Source organism: Genypterus blacodes, unplaced genomic scaffold, assembly GCF_046128005.1.
Source record: "Genypterus blacodes isolate CSIRO-AG114 ecotype Tasmania unplaced genomic scaffold, CSIRO-AGI_Gbla_v1 ptg000238l_1, whole genome shotgun sequence".
Taxonomy (NCBI): Eukaryota; Metazoa; Chordata; class Actinopteri; order Ophidiiformes; family Ophidiidae; genus Genypterus; species Genypterus blacodes.
This window is the reverse complement of record NW_027467036.1, coordinates 17,825-37,500: the sequence shown is the minus strand read 5'-3', so window position 1 is coordinate 37,500 and position 19,676 is coordinate 17,825. Positions and strand designations below refer to the sequence as shown.

At 50.2% G+C, this 19,676-nt stretch overlaps 3 protein-coding genes across 4 annotated transcripts in view; 2 read left to right on the top strand and 1 right to left on the bottom strand.

The window, feature by feature from the left end:
• The window catches only part of lama4 (laminin, alpha 4), a 20,136-nt gene extending 8,318 nt beyond the window's left edge, over positions 1-11,818 (top strand). Inside the window, exons 9-41 of the mRNA XM_076170993.1 lie at positions 1-68; positions 161-312; positions 395-505; positions 575-686; positions 784-948; positions 1,037-1,230; positions 2,404-2,520; positions 2,989-3,137; positions 3,252-3,393; positions 3,467-3,560; positions 3,641-3,757; positions 3,858-4,043; positions 4,318-4,457; positions 4,540-4,704; positions 5,385-5,530; positions 5,807-5,969; positions 6,067-6,200; positions 6,298-6,469; positions 6,630-6,761; positions 6,851-6,993; positions 7,144-7,273; positions 7,416-7,553; positions 7,636-7,769; positions 7,865-8,029; positions 8,141-8,288; positions 8,374-8,561; positions 8,648-8,837; positions 8,934-9,089; positions 9,474-9,642; positions 10,106-10,233; positions 10,531-10,624; positions 10,730-10,849; positions 10,927-11,818. The exon at positions 1-68 is cut by the window's left edge and continues 16 nt beyond it. Of these exons, the coding sequence (XP_076027108.1) occupies positions 1-68; positions 161-312; positions 395-505; positions 575-686; positions 784-948; positions 1,037-1,230; positions 2,404-2,520; positions 2,989-3,137; positions 3,252-3,393; positions 3,467-3,560; positions 3,641-3,757; positions 3,858-4,043; positions 4,318-4,457; positions 4,540-4,704; positions 5,385-5,530; positions 5,807-5,969; positions 6,067-6,200; positions 6,298-6,469; positions 6,630-6,761; positions 6,851-6,993; positions 7,144-7,273; positions 7,416-7,553; positions 7,636-7,769; positions 7,865-8,029; positions 8,141-8,288; positions 8,374-8,561; positions 8,648-8,837; positions 8,934-9,089; positions 9,474-9,642; positions 10,106-10,233; positions 10,531-10,624; positions 10,730-10,849; positions 10,927-11,072 (4,708 nt within the window). The 3' untranslated portion in view covers positions 11,073-11,818. The remainder of the gene's footprint in view (positions 69-160; positions 313-394; positions 506-574; positions 687-783; positions 949-1,036; positions 1,231-2,403; positions 2,521-2,988; positions 3,138-3,251; positions 3,394-3,466; positions 3,561-3,640; positions 3,758-3,857; positions 4,044-4,317; positions 4,458-4,539; positions 4,705-5,384; positions 5,531-5,806; positions 5,970-6,066; positions 6,201-6,297; positions 6,470-6,629; positions 6,762-6,850; positions 6,994-7,143; positions 7,274-7,415; positions 7,554-7,635; positions 7,770-7,864; positions 8,030-8,140; positions 8,289-8,373; positions 8,562-8,647; positions 8,838-8,933; positions 9,090-9,473; positions 9,643-10,105; positions 10,234-10,530; positions 10,625-10,729; positions 10,850-10,926) is intronic.
• Positions 11,819-12,708: 890 nt separating this feature from the next.
• Positions 12,709-16,197, top strand: tube1 (tubulin, epsilon 1). The gene is made up of 12 exons (XM_076170996.1): positions 12,709-12,833; positions 13,178-13,251; positions 13,365-13,417; positions 13,550-13,607; positions 13,683-13,798; positions 13,896-14,017; positions 14,121-14,308; positions 14,388-14,548; positions 14,692-14,832; positions 14,925-15,065; positions 15,427-15,601; positions 15,807-16,197. Exons 1-12 carry the CDS (start codon positions 12,809-12,811, stop codon positions 15,963-15,965), a joined length of 1,413 nt encoding a protein of 470 aa, XP_076027111.1. The 5' UTR covers positions 12,709-12,808; the 3' UTR covers positions 15,966-16,197.
• An 8-nt stretch (positions 16,198-16,205) lies between these two features.
• Positions 16,206-19,663, bottom strand: ccn6 (cellular communication network factor 6). 2 transcript variants are annotated; one of them, XM_076170998.1, is made up of 5 exons: positions 19,597-19,663; positions 18,222-18,501; positions 17,825-18,067; positions 17,027-17,199; positions 16,206-16,918 (listed from the first exon to the last, which is right to left on the bottom strand). In XM_076170998.1, exons 1-5 carry the CDS (start codon positions 19,645-19,647, stop codon positions 16,637-16,639), a joined length of 1,029 nt encoding a protein of 342 aa, XP_076027113.1. In that variant the 5' UTR covers positions 19,648-19,663; the 3' UTR covers positions 16,206-16,636. The 2 variants fall into 2 exon arrangements, with proteins under 2 accessions (XP_076027113.1, XP_076027112.1); XM_076170997.1 differs by having other exon boundaries at positions 16,207-16,918; positions 17,027-17,220.
• Between the last annotated feature and the right edge of the window lie 13 nt (positions 19,664-19,676).

Below are 19,676 nucleotides of genomic sequence, written 5' to 3'. Positions count from 1 at the left end.
TGGACACTGTGACACACACACCGGCGAGTGTCTGCTGGAAGCTGCAACCGTCAACCTGTGCAACCTCAGTAAGTGCAGAAGGTCAAAGGTCACAGCACAAAGTCACAGAGGTATTTTACCGTGGTGTCATCCTCGTCTTCATCTTCCTCCTCTGTCTCAGCCTGTGATGAGTGCATCTGGCACCTGATCAGAGACATGCAGGTGTCCAACAAGACCGTGGACCAGCTGAGAGTCGGCGTGCTGAACATCTCCACCGGCGCCGCCGCCAACGACAGACTCAAGTACTACAACTACACGGCTCACCGCCTGCAGGTACACACACACACACACATACACACGGATCAGTACCCTGCTCAGATGCTTCCCTGACCTCCCTGACCTCCTCTGCTCCCAGACTCAGTTCCTGGGCTGGAGGAACAAGTCGTCTGTGATGAGGACGCAGACCGACCTGCTGGAGGAAACCACAGACGCTGTAGTGTCGGACATCAAACAGCTGGTGGCGATGGTGAGCAGATCCCCTCCATTGATCCATGAGGTGATGGATGGTGATTGATCAAATGTGTTGGTTTGTCAGGAGAGTGTGGTTGAGGCTCTGGGCTCTCAGCTGGATGAAGACACCCTGCTGACCTTCACACTGGCGGAGCAGCTGGGCGCCAACCTGACCGACCTCAACGCGCTGATCGAAGGTGAACCATCTGTGTGTACGTGATGATGATGATGAGGATGAAAGGTGCTTCACATATATCTGCTGACCTCCTCCTATACCTTCTCCTTGTTCTTCAGAGATGGTCCATGACTGGGAGCTGTACAGCGTCCAGCAGGACCTGGACCCAGAGCTGGTGAGGCGGAGCTCAGAACTGGCTCAGAGGATGCTGGCCTGGATGAGGACACTGGATCTGTCTCCCCGAGAACCTGGAGCCACCGACGAGTCCACCGAGGCGCACGACTGTGAGGGTCTCACACACACACACACACACACACACAGCCTGTTACCTACAGTAGCAGTTCTGACATCATCCCCTGTTTGTGCCTGCAGTGCTCCGGCGTGTCCGTCAGCTGGAGAAGAAGCTGATGAGCACAGACGGCCGCCTCTCTCCCATCAGGGAGGTTCTGACCCGCTTCAGCACCAAGCTGTCAGACGCTCAGATGCTCCTGTCCAAGGCAGCCGACACCGTGAAGGAGAGCGAGGAAAGGAACAAAGCCAACGTCTTCAAGGTCCAGAGCAGCGAGGTGAGAGCCCCTGACCCTTCTCAGACCTTCTCCTCTCCTCCCTCTGCTCTCTCCACTCTGTCACTCACTCTGGATTAGTTGAGACTCAGTCGTTGGTGTTGAGTTCCTCCTCCATGTGCTTCATCTCCACACATCTCAAACACTCCAGAAAGGCGAGTGCTGCTTGATCACGTGGAGATAACAGAGCCTGAGACTCATCAGGCTCCATTACTGCTGGTATGTGAGTGCTGAGAGCAGAGAGCAGCTGTGGACGCTCTGGCCTGTTACAGTTGGAGGAGGCCCACTGTGGGGGAGAAGAACTGCTGCTCTACCACACTTTCCCATGAGAACATCCAGATCCTCCACACGCAAACATCTCTGCATTTTTCCCATGGAGATTCCCAGAGATTCTCGGGTCAGGAAGCTTTATTTATCAGGCTGTGACACACACACACACACACACACACACACACACACACACACGTGCAGAGCGTCTCCATGTAGAGTTTCACAGGTCCCAGGTTTCTCTCTGCACGTTGGGTGAGGAGTAGAAACAGTTGTAATGTTCCTTTAAAGGGTTAATCTGTGTGTGAAATTATTAGAGCTCGGAATTCAGAGCAGGAAGTTCTGATCCAGCCTGAACCAGCAGAACAGCTGCTGCTGCATTCTGTGTGTGTGTGTGTGTGTGTGTGTGTGTGTGTGTGTGTGTGTGTGTAAATCAATGCCCTGAATGGTGAAACTGAGCAAACAGGGAGCCTCTGTTAATCTGGAGCTCTACCAGCTTCAGCACAGAGCGGTCAACACCAGCTGCACACACACACACACACACACACACACACACACACACACCATTATGCTGTACAGACATGCAGTGATCAGGTTAGAGGTGTACAGTCTGAACTGTAGCACCAACCCCAGTGAGCAAATCCAGTGAGCACAGACGACCTGATACATGAGTGAAGCTTCCTCTCCTGGTGTCAATCAAAGAATCTTTAAACTTTTATCACAGATCATTATTTTAAGTTGCTATTCTACATTTTTTAGTTTTCTATCACTATTTTCACCATTTGTTTCTTTGTTGCCCTTTTCACTCTGTATCCATGGTAACCCTGTGTGACGCTCTGTACTGCTGCTCCTCATGAGGAAGATGAAGCCGATGGTTTGTTCACTCGTTCCTCCCTCGTGTCCCTGCAGGCGGAGCAGCAGAGGCTGACTGAGGATCACGCTGCCGTCAACGCCACACTGGGAGCAGCTGATGACATCATCGCTGAAACCAGAACCGGCCTGGCTGAGGTGGAGCTCATGGTGCAGGTGAGGCTCAACACACCAGGCTGAGTCTGACAGCATGCAGGCTGCTGAGACTCTGAGGCTGAAAGTGACTCAAAGACTCGACCTGCAGGAGAGCCTTAACCTGATTGAGCAGCACTCTGGGGATTGCATGAGATTCAATAAGCAACATTCCCAAACATCTCTGCCCTCTGAGTCACTGAGTGTAAACACAATCATCCCTGGGTAACAATGTTAGCTCTGTAAGTGTGTGTGTGTGTGTGTGTGTCTGTGTGTGTGTGTGTGTGTGTGTGTGTGTGTGTCTGTGTGTGTGTGTGTGTGTGTGTGTGTTTTGTGAATAACCACAGAGTAAAACCTCGATCTGAAGATGACCTCAGTAAAGATAAAAGGACAGAGGGATGAGACATGAATGTAATCAGTGGAATGTTCTCACAAGTCGTGTGTGTGTATGTGTGTGTGTGTGTGTGTGTGTGTGTGTGTGTGTGTGTGCAGAACGTGACCGAGTACCATGCAGCGATCGACGGCGCCGGCCAGCAGCTGATGGAGAAGACGGAGCGCCTCTCTCTGGCAGACAGAGACCTGGTGCAGAGGGCTGACGAGCACGCTGAGGCGCTGGAGAGCCAGGCCAACCGGCTGGAGGAGTGAGACACACACACACACACACACACACACACACACACACACACTGCATGTTGGTGCTGATTCTGTGGCTCTGTACACCATCAGTGAACTTCTCTGTGTCGCTCTGGCTGCAGGGATCTGAGACAGAGCGACGCCAATGGCTTTGTGCAGCGGGCGATAAGCGCCGCCAACGTCTACAACAACATTGTGAAATACGTGGATGACGCAAACATCACCTCCATCACCACCCTGGACCTGTCCCAGAGGACTCATGATGTGAGTGACATCACAGGCCACGCCCACAGAGAAGCCCACACACACACATTAAAACACCTTTCCTGTGTTTCAGGCCATTGCCGGGGTCGACACGCAGCTCGACTTCCTGGTCAAGCAGAGCGAAAACTCCTTCAAGCATTCTGTGTCGCTGCGATCAGAACACATTGGTATGCAGGTTTACTCTGTGACATGTTGTCCTGTGTGTCTGTGTGTCCGTGTGTCACCTGACCTCCACTGTTGTCCACAGAGACCAAAGACGACGTGGCTGATAAGCTCAAATACATTGAGGAGACGCAAGAGATCCTGGAGCAAAACACCAAGAAGCTGGCAGAGATGGTGCAGGACATCAGTGGAATTCAGACGGGTAAGGTCAGACAAGGTCAAAGGTCACTGATGAGAGCTCAAACTACAGAGTGTGATGTCACCTCTTCCTCCTGCTCACCCTGATCTCCTGACCTCCACAGACAGAACATCCAAGCGTCTGGAGTTCTCCCAGGAAGTGGCTGAGGGGACCCTGAACCGCTCCATGGAGGTCCTGCAGACCATCACCCCCATCAGCACCAAGGTGGAGGAGTGGGCCACCAACATGAAGAACAACGATTACTCCACCGTCGCTTACGAGCAGGCCGTCGACTCAGCCGGGGAAGCAGGTACTAGAATTGTTTGCAGTGGCTAGATATCATGGAGCGCTCCTTTAGCTTCTAATTCTTGCGGAGCAGCTCTGAGTCCTCTGCAGGCACAGCAAACCACCGTGGGCTGGTTCTCTAGATAGCACATTGGTTTCACTGACACTGAACAGAACGTGTTCCAGAACCAAACCCTTTTAGGTGGAAAGACGATAACCAAGAGTCAGATGTGTGTTATTGGACTTTGACATGTGTCGTGTTTTAAATCCTTGTTTTCTCTTTGTTCTGTGCTCCACAGTGGAGAACCTGAACATCCTGGTACCGGAGCTGTTGGACAAGCTGAAGGTGGTGGAGGAGAAGAAGCCTGTCAACAACGTGACCACCAACATCCTGAGGATAAGAGAGCTCATCGCTCAGGCCCGCAGCGTCGCCAAGAAGGTGAGTTCAGTCCAAGACTCGAGCTGGAGTCAAAGCACTGAAAGGAAGACGTCATGACATCACCTTTCATCATCACCATCAGGTCCAAGTGTCCATGAAGTTCAATGGACAATCTTCAGTGGAGGTTCATCCTCACACCAACCTGGAGGAGCTGAAGACAGTGACGTCCATCAGCTTGTTCATCAGAGTGGACCCGGACAAAGACCCCATAGAGGACCGCTTCATCTTCTACCTGGGAGACCGAAACGTGAGAGCACGCAGCAAATACACAACCAAACATTACAATACTATACAAAAACTGATCTCCAGAGAAAAGAAGGAGAAGGTGCTTCATCTGCTTCTTATCTTCATGTTTGATAGGATGTAGAGTAAGATGTCCTCTAGCTTTGTGTGTGGATCGGAGTATGTGTGTACTTCCAGTCCTTTCAGAATAAACAGTACAGAGTTACAGGCTCACCTTCAAATAAGCATTGTCTCAAAAACACAGGCCCTTATTACAGGCTCATTACTTCTGCATACTTCTACCTCTCCTCTTGTAAGTTAGGATCCTTTGTCCACAAAGTACTGACGTACCAATATACCAGATGAGTGTTTGGATCCTGGCTGTGGGAGCTGAAGCAGAGATGAGCACAGACTCACTCATCCTCAGCCAATGCAGTGATGTATTGGTCCTATTCACTGAGGGAAAGTGGACCTGGTGGGTTTTGTCTTTGAGTTCCAGCTGCTGAAACTGGCCAGACTTTCACCCAGAGGAGCAGAGATGAAAGGCAGAGAGCAGCTAGTGGAGATGAATCACTTGTTGTGATCATGAGAGCAGGAATGAAGGCCTTTGAAAGCACAGTTGCCTCTTTCAGACGGTCTCCAAGAGACCAGAGACCTCAGTGTTGTTTCCAGGGCTGAGGTGAGTCTGTGTGCTTCTGGCTGCAGGGCAGGAAAGACTACATGGGACTGGCAATCAAGAATGACAACCTGGTCTACGTGTACAACCTGGGGGGTGAAGATGTGGAGATCCCACTGAGCTCCAAGCCCGTCAGCCAGTGGCCTGCTGTGTTCAACTACGTCAAAGTAGAGAGGTAAGACTCCCTCAGTCCCTGTGCTCACCTACAGGTTCATACTGTACACTCAGGATAAGGCAACAAATAAATGTGATATGAATAAAAACATAAACATAAACATAACAGATCTAGATTATGTGATTGTAAATCTATTTATTCAGTCACCACATTTACAGTTCCTCATTATATTTTAGCTTTAATGGCAGTACATGCAAATACATGTGCATGTTACCATGGTTACATCTCTTAAGTTTGTCTTCTCACTTGTTGCTCCGTTGTGCCCCCTGGTGGCAGGCTGGGGAGACATGGAAAAGTCTTCTTGACCATCCCGAGCCAGAGCAGCACGGACGAGCAGAAGTTCATCCAGACGGGCGAGGGGCTGGGCACACACTCGCTGTTCGACATCGACCCCAAGGACATCGTGTTCTTTGTGGGGGGGGTCCCTGCAGACATCAGGGTACCACAGCCTCAGAGTCCTTCCTGTCAACGCTCCTGAAAGCATCTGAGTCACTCTGAATTTACTCCCTGCTTTATGTCTCTTTGTCTTCTCTTAGCTTCCTCCTCCTTTGAGTCTGGCTCCGTTTGTGGGCTGCATCGAGTTAGCCTCAGTCAACAACGATGTCATCAGCCTGTACAACTTCAAAGAGACTCACCAGATGAACGTGGTGGCATCCACACCTTGTCCCAGGTTTGAGATGTTTCTGACCTGAGTGCAGTGGTCACCCTGCAGTCTATCTGACAGCTAATCACATTGCTCCTCCTCCTCCTCCTCCTCCTGCTCTCAGGTACAAGCTGGCGTTCTCCCAGAGTCGTATCGCCAGTTACCTCTTTGATGGGACAGGATACGCACTCATCAGCGACATCGAGAGGAGAGGGAAGTTTGGTGTTGTCACGAGATTCGATATCGCCGTGCGAACGGTCGCAAACAATGGAGTCCTGCTGCTTATGGTCAACGAGGTGAGAGACTGTCCATCAGGTTCTCTGAGCCCTCAGGTTCTCTGCTCAGATAGGAGCAGAGTGAGATGGAGCTGATTCAGTCAAGGACAACTGTTTTAATGGATCATCTCCAGAGCTCCATGCAGGAGAGAAGCTAAAGCAGTTTACCTCTTGTTTTCAGGATAAGTACTTCCTCTTAGACATGAAGAACGGCATCCTGCGCCTCACGTACGACTTCGGCTTCAGCAGCGGGCCCACAGTCCTGGACAGTAACTCACCAAAGCTGCACATCAACAACGCACGTTACCATGAGGTTTGAGCCTGTCGCCTCATTTTACTGACTGAGCTCCAGCTGAACCCCTGCCTCACACACTCACACACTTACACACACACTCTGTGCAGGTGTCAGTGATCTACCATCATTCCAAGAAGGTCATCCTGCTGGTGGACAAGATCCACATCAAATCTATGGAGAATTCCAAGACCACACTGCCCTTCTCAGATATCTACATCGGTGGAGCTCCTTCACAGATCCTCCAGTCCAGGTGAGCTCCATGGGGCCCCTGACCTCCAGGATCCAACTCCCTGCTGAGCCTGAGGAGATAAAGAAATCATATTTAAACGTGTGTGTGTGTGTGTGTGTGTGTGTGTGTGTGTGTGTGTGTGTGTGTGTGTGTGTGTGTGTGTGTCCACAGGCCTGAGCTGGCCTCTGTTGTGGGCCTGAAAGGCTGCGTGAAAGGTTTCCAGTTCCAGAAGAAAGACTTCAACCTGCTGGAGGAGCCCGGCACCATCGGCATCAGCAGCGGCTGCCCAGAGGAGTCGTTTGTACGTCGCTACCTTCCACACACACACACACACACACACACACACACACACACACACACAGAGACACGCGTTGTTTTACTCCAACATCCAAACTTTAACTTGTGTGTGTGTGTGTGTGTGTGTGTGTGTGTGTGTGTGACAGATGTCCCGTAAAGCTTACTTCACTGGAGAAAGCTTCCTGGGATCCACTGCAAAGATCTCACCTTTCAGCAACTTTGAGGGAGGCCTCAGCTTTAAAACGCTTCAGCCCAGTGGACTCCTCTTCTACCACGGCGAGGGGGTGAGCACTCGTCTCTACACGGGAGACAGAAGTCCTGACACTTAGCTTCAGAAACGCTGATGAATGTTCTGTGTCTCTGCAGTCGGATGAGTTCAGCATCTCCCTGGAGAATGGAGCTGTGGTTCTCAACAGCAAAGGAGCCAAAGTCAAATCACAGAAGAAGAATTACAACGATGGAAGGATGCACTTCTTTGTGGCTTCAGTGAGCAAAATGAAGTAAGTAAAGGTCTTCAACCGAAACAGAGGAATGAGAGTCAGACAGAGAGGTCAGGGCTGTGTGACTGACGTGTGTGTGTGTGTAACGTCTCCAGACACGCACTGGTGGTGGACGACGCAGACAAACAAGAGAAGAAACGTTCTGCATCAGCAACAAGAAGCTCGGCGGGTTCTGCAGTGAAGAGCTTTTATTTTGGAGGGTCACCGAGCAGCAGCTTTAAGAACTTCACTGGCTGCATCAGCTACGCCTACATCAACAGGTAACACACCTTCATCTGCAGCTTCATCACACACACACTCGCTGGCTCTGCCTCTCGTTTGTTGCCATGGAGACCAGGCAGCACATAGACTTTGTCTCTCCCTGCCTTCAGACAGGACCGGGACATCGAGGCTGAGGACTTCCAGAGGTACACAGAGAATGTAGAGACGTCCCTACAGGACTGTCCGGTCCAGCCGGCCCCTGCTGGTCTGCTGTCTCACTACAGAGCCTCTACACCCAAACACAACCAGACAAGCAAGGTAACGCCTCAGAGTCCATTACACAAACCTCACTGGGCGTCGGCCCTCTGGTCCATCCTTAAACTCATGTCTCTCTGTCACTAAGGCAACCAGAGATAAGTCCATCCTCCCTCTGGGCCTGACGGAGTTGAGGAGTGAGGAGGAGGAGCCATCGGAAGCTACGCCCTGTTACCTCTCCTCCAGCCCCAGAGTGACACGCCAAGCCTTCCGCTACGGCGGCATCGCCAACAGCAGGCAGCACTTCACAGACCTCCCAGAATCCATCTCTCAGAGGTACGTCTGACCTCAGGCTGGCCTTCCTCCTCTCACCTTCCTCCTCCAGCCTTCTGCACGTCTGATCACCTCTTTGCTCCTCCCAGGTCCCACTTCTCTCTGTCCCTGAAGACACAGTCGTCCTTCGGCCTCATCTTTTACGTGTCTGACGTGCAAGAGGACGACTTCATGGCGCTCTTCCTGGCCAACGGGAAGCTGGTGTTCATGTTCAACGTGGGCGACCAAAGAGTGAAGATCAGGAGCGAGGAGAAATACAACGACGGCTCCTGGCACAACGTGAGCTCCTGCCTGGACGTGTGTGTGTGTGTGTGTGTGTGTGTGTGTGTGTGTGTGTATGTGTGACGCACTGACCTCTCCTCCTCTGTGTCACAGGTCATCTTTATCCGTGACGGCAGCATGGGCCGGTTGATCATGGACGGGCTCACAGTGCTGGAGGACAGAGCTCAGGGAGGAAACGTCTCCTGGCAGGTCACCAGCCCCGCGTATGTGGGCGGGGTTCCTCCAGGCACCGCCCACAAGAACATCCAGGTACCACACAGACCAACATCTGCTCCCTCAAGATCTGAATCTGAAGTCGTGTTGACACATTCAGGCAGGAAACAGAACAGAGTCATGAACATCAGAAAGAGTTTCTTTCTGTTAGATTTTGTGTAACTATATAACATATAAACTGTGTATATGTACAGTAACTCCACCGCACACAGACAGAAGAATGTGCCTCATGTTTTCTGGCACATTGTGCCGGTCGTTGTGGGAACCATCATGTTCCCACAGAACAGGAAGTCACTGATGCGGCCCTTCACCTCTGAGCCTCTGAGCCTCTGGGCCTCCTCTGTTATGAGCGTCGCTCTTTCCTGTCATTTTTTAGGAAGCTCTTTATGATCTGTTGACATCTCTCATGTTTCCCTGCAGAGGAACTCTGGAGGGAAGGCCTACGGCTTCACCGGCTGTGTGAAGAACCTCCAGCTGGACGGGCAGGGGCTGTCCTCGGTGGCTGAGACCTTCGGGGTCACTCCGTGCTTCGAGGGACTTTCTGAGGCAGGAACCTACTTCTCCAAAGAAGGAGGCTACGTGGTGCTGGGTAAAGACCTGAAGTTCATTGAGTCTAAATGCAGGTGGCGTTTGTTCAGATACCTGTTCAGCTTCGACGCACACATCCTGGAAGGATCTGCAATGGTTTGGAAGCAGAGCATCTGTTAAACATCACACGGCTCATTAGATCTGCTTCTGGCAAACATCCAGGAACCGTTTGAGAGCCTGAGGCCCTCAGAACAGCTGTGAGCGAAGATACTGCACCTTCACTCTCCAGACTGAAACAAACATTTCTCCAGTCAGATCAGATCTCTAAGTCTAGATGGTTCCTTTCATGTCAGTAAGCGACCCGTGTGTGACTCTGCTACACTCTGGGCCCGGTTTGATCTCCTCTCTGTCCTCCAGCCGCCCACTGTTTGTCCTGACTGCTATTTAGATGTTTAAATGCTTGAGTTTAATCTAAACACCTGCTGATCTTATCTGAGTCTCACACTGATTGCTCTCCTCCTCAGATGAGACCTTTAACCTCGGGCTGAAGTTCCAGCTGGTGATGGAGGTTCGCCCCCGCGTGACTTCTGCTCTGCTCCTGCATGTTCACACCGCAGAGAGCCGTCTCACCATCTACATCCATCAGGGGGCAGTAAGTGACTGGAGTTAGGTTAGACTAGTGTCTGTGCAGGATGGTGTCTGTGCAGGATGGTGTCTGTGCAGGCTGGTGTCTGTGCAGGCTGGTGTCTGTGCAGGCTGGTGTCTGTGCAGGATGGTGTCTGTGCAGGCTGGTGTCTGTGCAGGATGGTGTCTGTGCAGGATAGTGTCTGTGCAGGCTGGTGTCTGTGCAGGATGGTGTCTGTGCAGGCTGGTGTCTGTGCAGGATGGTGTCTGTGCAGGCTGGTGTCTGAACAGAGTACTGATGTATTCTGTGGGCGTGTCTCTCCAGGTGGTGGTTCTGGTGAATGAGGGTGGACGCGAGTTCTTCACCGAAGTCTCTCCTAAGCAGGGACTGTGTGCTGGCAGCTGGCACCGGATCACAGGTGAGAATGTGTGTGTGTGTGTGTGTGTGTGTGTGTGTGTGTGTGTGTTCACTCTGTATTGAGGAAAGAGTTCTGCAGCTAAACCCGTCTCCTTTTTGCTCCCAGTGATCCGGGACGCTAACGTCATCCAGCTGGGTGTGGACTCTGAGGTCAACCATGTGGTGGGACCCCTGAACTCCACATCCACAGACAGCAGGACGCCAGTGTTCATTGGTGGAGCTCCAGGTGAGGCCAGTTTGTGTGTGTGTGTCTCTCTCTCCTGATGGTTCAAAGTGTCCTGACTCTGCTCTTCTTGCTCTCAGACTCCTTCCTCCCGGTAGGCGTGGCCACTAAGAAGTCCTATGTGGGCTGCATGAGGAACCTGGCCATCAACAAAAGCAGAGCGAGCTTCAACAAAGCTGCTCTGGTTAGCGGCGCCGTCAGCGTGGGAAGCTGCCCGGCGGCGTAACACATCACCAGAGGAAGAAGAAGAACAAGAAGAACAAGAACAAGAACAAGAACAAGAACAAGAACAAGAACAAGAACAAGCATCATAACTCTTTCACTCTTTATTGTTTTTTTACACAGAAATGTCCCCGGCCCAGAGAGACCAGATCAGACAGATGAACGTCACGGAGAAGATGATGATGTTTGACTCAGATTAGAGAGGTTTTGATGTGTGAGAGCTTTAAAACACTCTGTAAGTTCTCTCATCTTTCATGTGATGACTTTTACAAAACTAAATTGGAAATATGTCAAATCATATAAATGTTTGTAGACTGAAGCTCATCGGCTCATAATGTAATCAGGTTCACCAGATCACACACACACACACACACACACAGGCCACATATATGAAGTTTACTGCTATCGTTATTTCTTCATAATCACGTTGTGTACAAGCTAAAGAATTCCCTGATGCACTTATTGATGACTGATTGGATGATAGATTAGTGGTTCTAAATGGGGTTTAGATGAAGAGTTTGGGTCCTCATTGTGAATGAGATCAGTCAGGGTTAATCTTCATCTGTACTCTTTTGAAACATTAGAGATATTTGAAACTTTCCCCACATTAAGCTTCTCTATGTTCACATCTTCACTTTATAACCTCAACACGGCACATTTTGTTTTGTTTTTTTCATAGATTTATGTTCCAACCTTTCCTTCTTTTGTACTCTGCTTTAACTCTGATGAATAAATGAACTTTTACATTTATTTAGTCTCTCTCTTCTTCATTTCAAGTTGTTGTTGTTGTTGTGTGGTTTCTTTTCTCCTCACACTTCTGTCACAGAGTGGATCACTTGCTGCTTCCTCTATTTATGAGCCACGCTGATGAAGAGTGGATGACTGAACTTGATGCACAGAGGACTCAGATCAAATCAAATCAAATCAAATCAAATCAAATCAAATCAAATCAAATGTATCTGTGTTGTCCAATATCACACACAGGCCCACAACATTATCATTATGTATTATATTTATTTATAACCATTGCATTTGTGTCGTTTCTTTTATTTGTTCTTCTTTTAATTTCATATTTTTCCTACCTCGAGATCTACTCGTCAACAGCGCTACCTGCTGGACATTACAGGAGCTTCTGTTTCCCCGATTTTTTAACAGAGATTTACACACAGCTTTTATAAGATTTAAATTTATTTCGTGTACATGAGTTAAGTCTTTCTTTTCTTATTGCAGTGTGATTGATGTATGTAAAACTTAATGTACTAATATTGCAAATAATGTGAAAACAAAGAATCAATGACCAAATGGTTTCATGTTCCAAAATTGTATTGATCATATATTCTAATCCTGTTTACTGTTACTGTTCATTAATCGCGTCGCGTCGTTATACAATAAATGAATTGTAAAACAATAAACGCCACAATCAACCATGTACCTTTAGTTTGAATTATAAGGAACTTTTTCTGCCTTTAAACATCTGTTTTATGAAGCGTTCAGTTGTTTTTACTCCCTTTATTTACATTATTATTATTATTATTATTATTATTATTATTATTATTATTATTATTATTATCAGTGAACGTAGTGGACGTCATTGTTTACGGAAGCAAGTCCGTCTCCATGACTGACGTCATCAGCAGGCGACAGTAGTGCAGAGGCGCGCGGCACAAACGGTTGCTGACTGTCTCGTTAATATGAAGTTTATTTTAGTGATATAAAGTTGTTTTCCGGTTTTGTGTCGCCATGACGCAGTCGGTGGTGGTTCAGGGTGAGTGAAGCTACATGTTAGCATCGATGCTACCAGGCTCTGAGCACTTTAAGCGCTAATGTAAGAGGAGAAACGCGTCAGGACTCTTTAATACTCGTGTGTGTGTGTGTGTGTGTGTGTGTGTGTGTGTGTGTGTGTGTGTGTGTGTGTGTGTGTGTGTGTGTGTAAGACTGTTACAGGAGCAGAGGACAGAATTACTATTAAATGCTCGTAATATATATATATATAATAATATATGATAACATAACATGAAACCTTCCTGGGCCAGTGTCAAGCTCATGTTGACCCTCAGGTTGAACCTCGTGTTGAGTCTCATGTTGACCCTCATGTCGTGTGTTCCTTAGTGGGTCAGTGTGGTAATCAGGTGGGCTGCAGGTTCTGGGATCTGGCTCTAAGAGAACACGCCCATGTAAACAAAGTGAGTGCAGATGTACACATGTGATGTAAACACAACGTGAACACAAGGAGATGTCATAGTTCCTTCCTGGATGGGATCACATCAGTGTGAACCTTCTGCTCTGTGTGTTTCAGAGAGGAGTGTATGATGAGGCCCTCAGCAGCTTCTTCAGGAATGTGGACTCAAGGTGAGGACTGGAACCTTAAACCTCCGATTGAAGACTCGTCTGACACACAATCACACACACACACACACCCTGCTCTGAATGTCTCCATGTCTCCATGTCTCCATGTTTCCATGTTTCCGTGTGCCTCTGCAGAAGAAGTGGAGAGGATCCATGTGTGCTCGGTGGGAGAATCCAGCACCTGAAGGCCCGGGTGAGTCCTCTGCTTCTTCCAGCCTCACTTAGATCAGAGCTCTGCCTGTGTTTATGATGGTGTTTGCTCCTGCAGGCGGTGCTGGTGGACATGGAGGAGGGCGTGGTCAATGAGCTCCTGCAGGGCCCTCTGAGGGAGGTGTTCGACACCACACAGCTCCTCACTGACGTGTCAGGTTCAGGGAACAACTGGTGAGAGACACAACAACATAGAGCTCCTGAGCCAGAGTGCTCCAAGAAAACCAGGGAGAACTCTCTGCTCTTCTTCCTCTCTCTTCCTCCTGTGTAGGGCGGTGGGTCACATGACGTATGGCTCCGCCTACAGGGAGCAGATCGTGGAGAAGCTGAGGAGGGCAGCAGAACATTGTGACTGTCTGCAGTGCTTCTTCATCATCCACTCCATGGGAGGAGGTACAGAGAACACATACGAGCTGAGGTTATATGGAGGAGGAGGAGCTGAGGTTAGACGGAGGCTCAGTCGGTGACTAACAGGTCTGGTGTTCCCCCATGTGAGGTACGGGCTCGGGCCTGGGCTCCAGCGTTTTGGGCCTGCTGGAGGAGGAGTTCCCTGATGTTTGCCGCATCGTCACGGCCATCTACCCGTCTGCTGAGGATGATGTCATCACCTCCCCCTACAACAGCGTCCTGGCCATGAGAGAGCTGACGGAGCACGCAGACTGCGTCCTGCCTGTGGAGAACCAGGTGAGTGCTCTGCTAGAGCTCTACTGACCGTGTGAGCCTCTGACCTCTGACCTCAGGGACTGTGGCTCTTCTCTCTCAGTCCCTGGTGGACATAGTGAACAAGATAAGGCACATGTCTGATGGAAGGACAGGAGCTGGGATCAGAAAGGAGAGCAGCATCAGCTGTGGGCGGGGCGGAACAGAGAAGCCCTTTGATGCCCTGAACAACATCGTAGCTAACCTGCTGCTCAACATCACCAGGTGAGGCCTCCACACTGCTGAGATGATCAGAGGAGTCATGACCTCAGCTGGAGGCCCTTTGTAGCCCCGCCTCCTGTGACTCTCTGGTGTTATCTCTGAGGAGAAGGTGGAGTTCAGTCTTCTGTGTGTTCTGTGTGTTGCAGCTCGGCCCGTTTTGAAGGCTCCCTCAACATGGATCTGAACGAGATCCCCATGAACCTGGTCCCCTTCCCTCGTCTGCACTACCTGGTGCCCAGCCTCACTCCTCTGTACACGCTGGCCGACGTCAACATCCCCACCAGAAGGTCTGTGTGCTGTGCTTCTGAGCTGAAGGGGTTAATCTTGGTTTAAAGATGGATCTGATCCTGATCTGTTTCCTACCCTGTGTTCTGTGCAGACTGGACCAGATGTTCAGTGACGCCTTCAATAAAGACCACCAGCTGATCCGGGCCGACCCCAGACACAGCCTGTACCTGGCCTGTGCCCTCATGGTGCGGGGCAACGTGCAGGTGTCTGACCTCCGCAGGAACATCGAGAGGTCAGAGCTGCTCCTCCTCCTCCTCCTCCTCCTCCTCCTCTCTCACCATCATGACTGAAGCCTCACTGATCACCGTCACACTAAACTCTCCCAAATCGTTCACATAGAGCCTCCATTCAGCCCCGGGTGTGTTTTTGCTTATAGGGCAGTGATTTATGAGTGCAGCATTCAGCTCTCTCACTCACTCACTCACTCACTCACTCACTCACTCACTCTCTCTCCTTCCATCCTTCCTTCATGTGTACATTTCCCTTTTATAATCTGACTGGTTGACCTTTAAACCCTCCCCCTCCCCCTGCAGTGCATGCTGGAAGATGCTGCACAGTAGAACAAAGTGTCTCTGGTCTGTTTTCTCCTCCAGGCTGAGGCCTTCGCTGCCCTTTGTCTCGTGGAACAAGGAGGGCTGGAAGACGGGCCTGTGCTCAGTTCCCCCTGTAGGCCACTCCCACTCCCTGCTCGCCCTCGCCAACAACACCTGTGTGAAGCCCACCTTCATGGAGCTCAGAGAGCGCTTCAGCAGGCTCTACAGGAAGAAGGTGAGCCCCGTCTGTCTGCATCAGGGTGGCATGGAGCTCAGATGGTATTGACCCGGTGCTGTCCCCTGATTGGACACAGCCAGTGTGAGGTGTCGTCTGGTGATTCCCTGTCTTTGCTTCAATACTGATTCTGCTACTTTTACTTATAAATGATGTCTAAACAAACCTACAGAGCGACTCTAACACGTTCCTCTGTCTTCGTCAGGCTCATCTTCATCACTACCTGCATGTAGAGGGGATGGAGCAGAGCTTCTTCTCTGAGGCCCTCACCTCTCTCAGCTCCCTCATAGAAGAGTATCAACATCTGGATGTCAGTCACACTCGGCTGGAGCCTGACGCACCCAGACTCTGCATCGCCACCTGAAGGCCAGTGTCTGTTTGTCTGTCTGTCTGTCTGTCTGTGTTTTTGTGTGTGTCTGTGTGCTTCAACCACTTCACACAAACAAACTCTCTGTATATATTTTTATATATAAATTGTGCCTTGATTGTTTGTGAAAACAATAAACAGGAAGTGCATCTTTAAAATGAAGCTCCAGCTGTAGAAGTTGATGATGATCCTGAAACAACAACTGAGGAGGCAGAATGTCTTTTCTCTGCTGACTGAAGTCCACAGTCAGAGGGTCAACATGAGGTTCAGATGTTTACAGGGACAGAGACAGAGCGGCTCACTGCTCTGTTATTACCTTAGAGAGTTTATAAAACTAAGATGTAAATATATAAATATATATAACAAAGAAAACAATGACAACTCAATGATTAAGGGGATTTCCAGGTTTCCTGAAATAAAAACCATAACAGCACCACTCAGTGGACACTCAGGACTGGGGGAAGGGGAAGGGAAAGGGGGGCAGTTACTGTCCTTACCCAGAGGAAAGCCTCTGCCCCCTGGTAAAGCCTTGAACAGAGCATCAAGCTCCTCCCACCCAGAAAGAGGCGGAGCTGCAGGTCTGGACCAGGCTGTATGTTCTCATCACACAGGCTCACACAGCTGAGGAGTATTTCTTCTTTTATTTAACCCTCACAGTCCTCTCTCCATCAGAGTAACCTCAGGTCAGAGAACATGTCACCTGGATCACCGCACTTCCTCTGACACACACAGGAAGTGATCCACTGCATCTTCCACTTGGTGCTGGAGCCTCCTTTGCAGCTGAAGCTGACGGTGATCATGAGTGACTTGTTGGGAACACAGCAGCGCTTGTCTGTGCAGACGCCGCAGTACGTGGGCCTGAAGGCCTTGGTGCTGGAGCAGCCAGACAGCTTCAGCTTCTCTGCTCTTTTAGCCTGGAACTTTGGCCGACACGTCTTTCCTCTCTGAACCTGCAGGAGAAAACAGGCATCAATCATAATCCTCTTCATATCACACTCCAGGGGTGTGTGTGTGTGTGTGTGTGTGTGTCTCTGTGTGTGTCTCTGTCTCTCTCTTACCTTGATGCTCTTTAGCACGTTCTTGTCACACGGCCTCAGCAGGCACAGGCGCCGGTCCTTCCTCATCTCACACTTGCCGTTATCGTTGTTGACGCGCACAGAGATGCCCAGGCCGCAGGTCTTGGAGCAGGGGCTCCAGGGCGTGGTCTGGACCAGGCAGTTCTTCTTCCAGGCTAAAGGAGGATCCCTGTAAGCTTTCAGTATTACAGTTAAAGGGCACTGTGTCAACACCACCCTGCACAAAGGCCCACTGTGTGGCTGCCACACCCACGCTATGATGAAGATCAAGACCCTCAAGAGCTCCAGACCCTCAGGTACTCTAGACCCACCATCTACACAATGAGACAACTTATAGAGACAAACACAGGGACTGAATTTGGACAAATTACCATCAAAGCGTGTGTGCGTGCGTGCGTGCGTGCGTGCGTGCGTGCGTGCGTGCGTGCGTGCGTGCGTGCGTGCGTGCGTGCGTGTGTGTGTGTGCAGACTCAGTGCTCAGCCAAACAGCTTCTTGTGTGAAATGTCAGAGTGAAGGGAAAAACTTCTCAAACTTTACAAACAAAGTGAACTCTGCTAATCTGCTAATCTTCATCCCAATCTGAGTCCCTTAATGAGTCTAGTGAGTGTGTGTAAGTGACCCCTCCATCTCTCTGTGTCCCTCGGCGTCTGACCACACTGGGCATGGCTGCTCTGCTCCCTCTGCCAGAGTAATGAAACGCTCTCTCACTTGTACGCCAATTAGAATTCCAGAGCAGACAAGCTGGCCTTTCTCCACCCGTTTGCTGTATAAACACACACCTGACATGGCCGTGTAGCTCGTGTCCTGCTGGTGCTTCTTTGGGCTCTGGCTGCTGTGGAGGCCGGCTGGCATGTTGCCCATGAGCGGGGCGGGGCCCAACAGAGCGGCGGGCTTGTGGGTGAAAGCGGGGGTGCAGCCGATGGCCCCGCCGATGCATGTGCACTTATAGAGGGGGCTGGGCTGGAACGCCTGACCGTTCTCATAGTGGGCCCCATTCAGGTCGCAGCCCACCGCCATCAGGTCTGAGAGGAAGAGGAGTAGGAGGAGGAGGAGGAGGAGGAAAACATGTCAGGATGGAGCCGCTGAGTCCAGCTCAGGAAGGTGCTTTGCATTTTAGAATATGTTTCTATACAGTGATACTCTTTAGTAACCATAGTAACCAACAGTCTCACTCACAGGCACACACTCCGACCTCGTATCTGGGCCGGTCAGCAGAGAAGTCACAGTACATGCCCTTGTGCGGGTCGCAGACGTCCCTCTCGTTACACGCCTGGCCCATCTGCCGGGCGCAGCTCTTGCAGCAGCCGCAGCCGTCCAGCACGGAGCTCACCCCCGGGGCGCACTGGGGTCTCTCCCTGCACTTACAGGGCCACTGGCAGAACTGACGCCTCTCGGCCGCGGCATGGCCCCCCCGGGGAGCCTGCAGCTGCCCATGGGTCTGAGCCCCGCTGAGGCTCTGTGAGGAGAAGGACAAAGAGCCTGCTGGGGTCAAAGGGCTCATTCATGCTCTCTCAGTTTGACCAATCCGCCCGCTTGGCACGGTTTAGCCCTCACTCCTATTAAAGGGGGGGTGGGGGGGGTTTAGTCACCAATGGCCTCTTTGCCCCCCTATAGCATATGGAGGCTAAAGGCTGCAGCTTCATCTGACAGCTCAGGGAGGCAGAGGAGGCGGAGCTCCCCTGTGTGACAACATGGTTCAGAACTGTGTTTAAATGAACTGCAGTCACAGTCAGGGTGGGAAAACAAAGTGTATTTAGAGCTCAGCATGAATATTCCTCTCTTCCTTCCTGCAGGCTTCATATTCTGGGTTTGTTTTGCTCGGTGTGTGTGCTGTGATGCAATCTGCTCACGGTGCCGTCTGTGCTCCGACTCCTCGGTTCCTCCAGAGGTCACTGAGGGTTAGGCCAAAAATCTGAAGCCTTTCTGCCACGTTTACTCAATGAGCTCATTTTATGGTGTGAAAACCTTCAATGCAAAGATCTCAAACTGAGCTCCTCCTCCTCCTCCCCCTCCTCTGCCAAGCTCGCCACCACACAACCAAACACTCAGGCTCATCTACAACCAATCAAAATCAAAATTAGTGTTGACAAAAAAAAGTGTTCAACTGTCATCAAAATCGTGAAAATCGTGATTTTTGATTTCATATTTGATTTTTTTTTCTAGGCCTGGAAAATAGTTTTTATTTATCAAATGCCCCAAATGTTTTGACAGTGACGGTTGCTAGGAGACATCTTTTGATCTCTGTTCTCACATGATGGTTCTTGATTTAAATAAAGTCTGGTTATCTGCTGAAAGGGTTAGGGTTAATAAATATAACTGCTGGTTTAAAGAAGAGGAAGGACGTAGAAGGAGCTGCTGTCTCCAAGAGGCTCAACACAGGAAGTTCAGTTCAGTTCACTATTTACTTTTTACCTTACAATTATAGCAAAGTCATAAAAAGAACTGCTTTGGAATGAAGTTGGAAGACAAGTTTATAAACCCTGATCTAGCTTCTGAGTCCTCTCTTTACACTGCAGGCAGAAGGAAGAGGAGAAGAAGATGAAGCTCTTACCTGCTGGGCGAGGACGAGCAGGAGGGAGCGGCAAAGAAGAGATATCATCATCTCCTCGGCATGAAGGTTTGTCTGAGCTC

Bases quoted from the DNA above. Each gene is read 5' to 3' on its own strand.
- tube1 (XM_076170996.1), top strand. From the start codon at position 12,809: ATGACGCAGTCGGTGGTGGTTCAGG. The intron at 14,549-14,691 runs GTGAGGCCTCCA...TGTGTGTTGCAG, and splicing joins CTGCTGCTCAACATCACCAG to CTCGGCCCGTTTTGAAGGCT. The intron at 15,602-15,806 runs GTGAGCCCCGTC...TGTCTTCGTCAG, and splicing joins GCAGGCTCTACAGGAAGAAG to GCTCATCTTCATCACTACCT.
- ccn6 (XM_076170997.1), bottom strand. From the start codon at position 19,647: ATGATGATATCTCTTCTTTGCCGCTCCCTCCTGCTCGTCCTCGCCCAG. The intron at 18,502-19,596 runs GTAAGAGCTTCA...TTCTCCTCACAG, and splicing joins TGCTCGTCCTCGCCCAGCAG to AGCCTCAGCGGGGCTCAGAC. The intron at 18,068-18,221 runs GTGAGTGAGACT...TCTTCCTCTCAG, and splicing joins CGAGGTCGGAGTGTGTGCCT to ACCTGATGGCGGTGGGCTGC.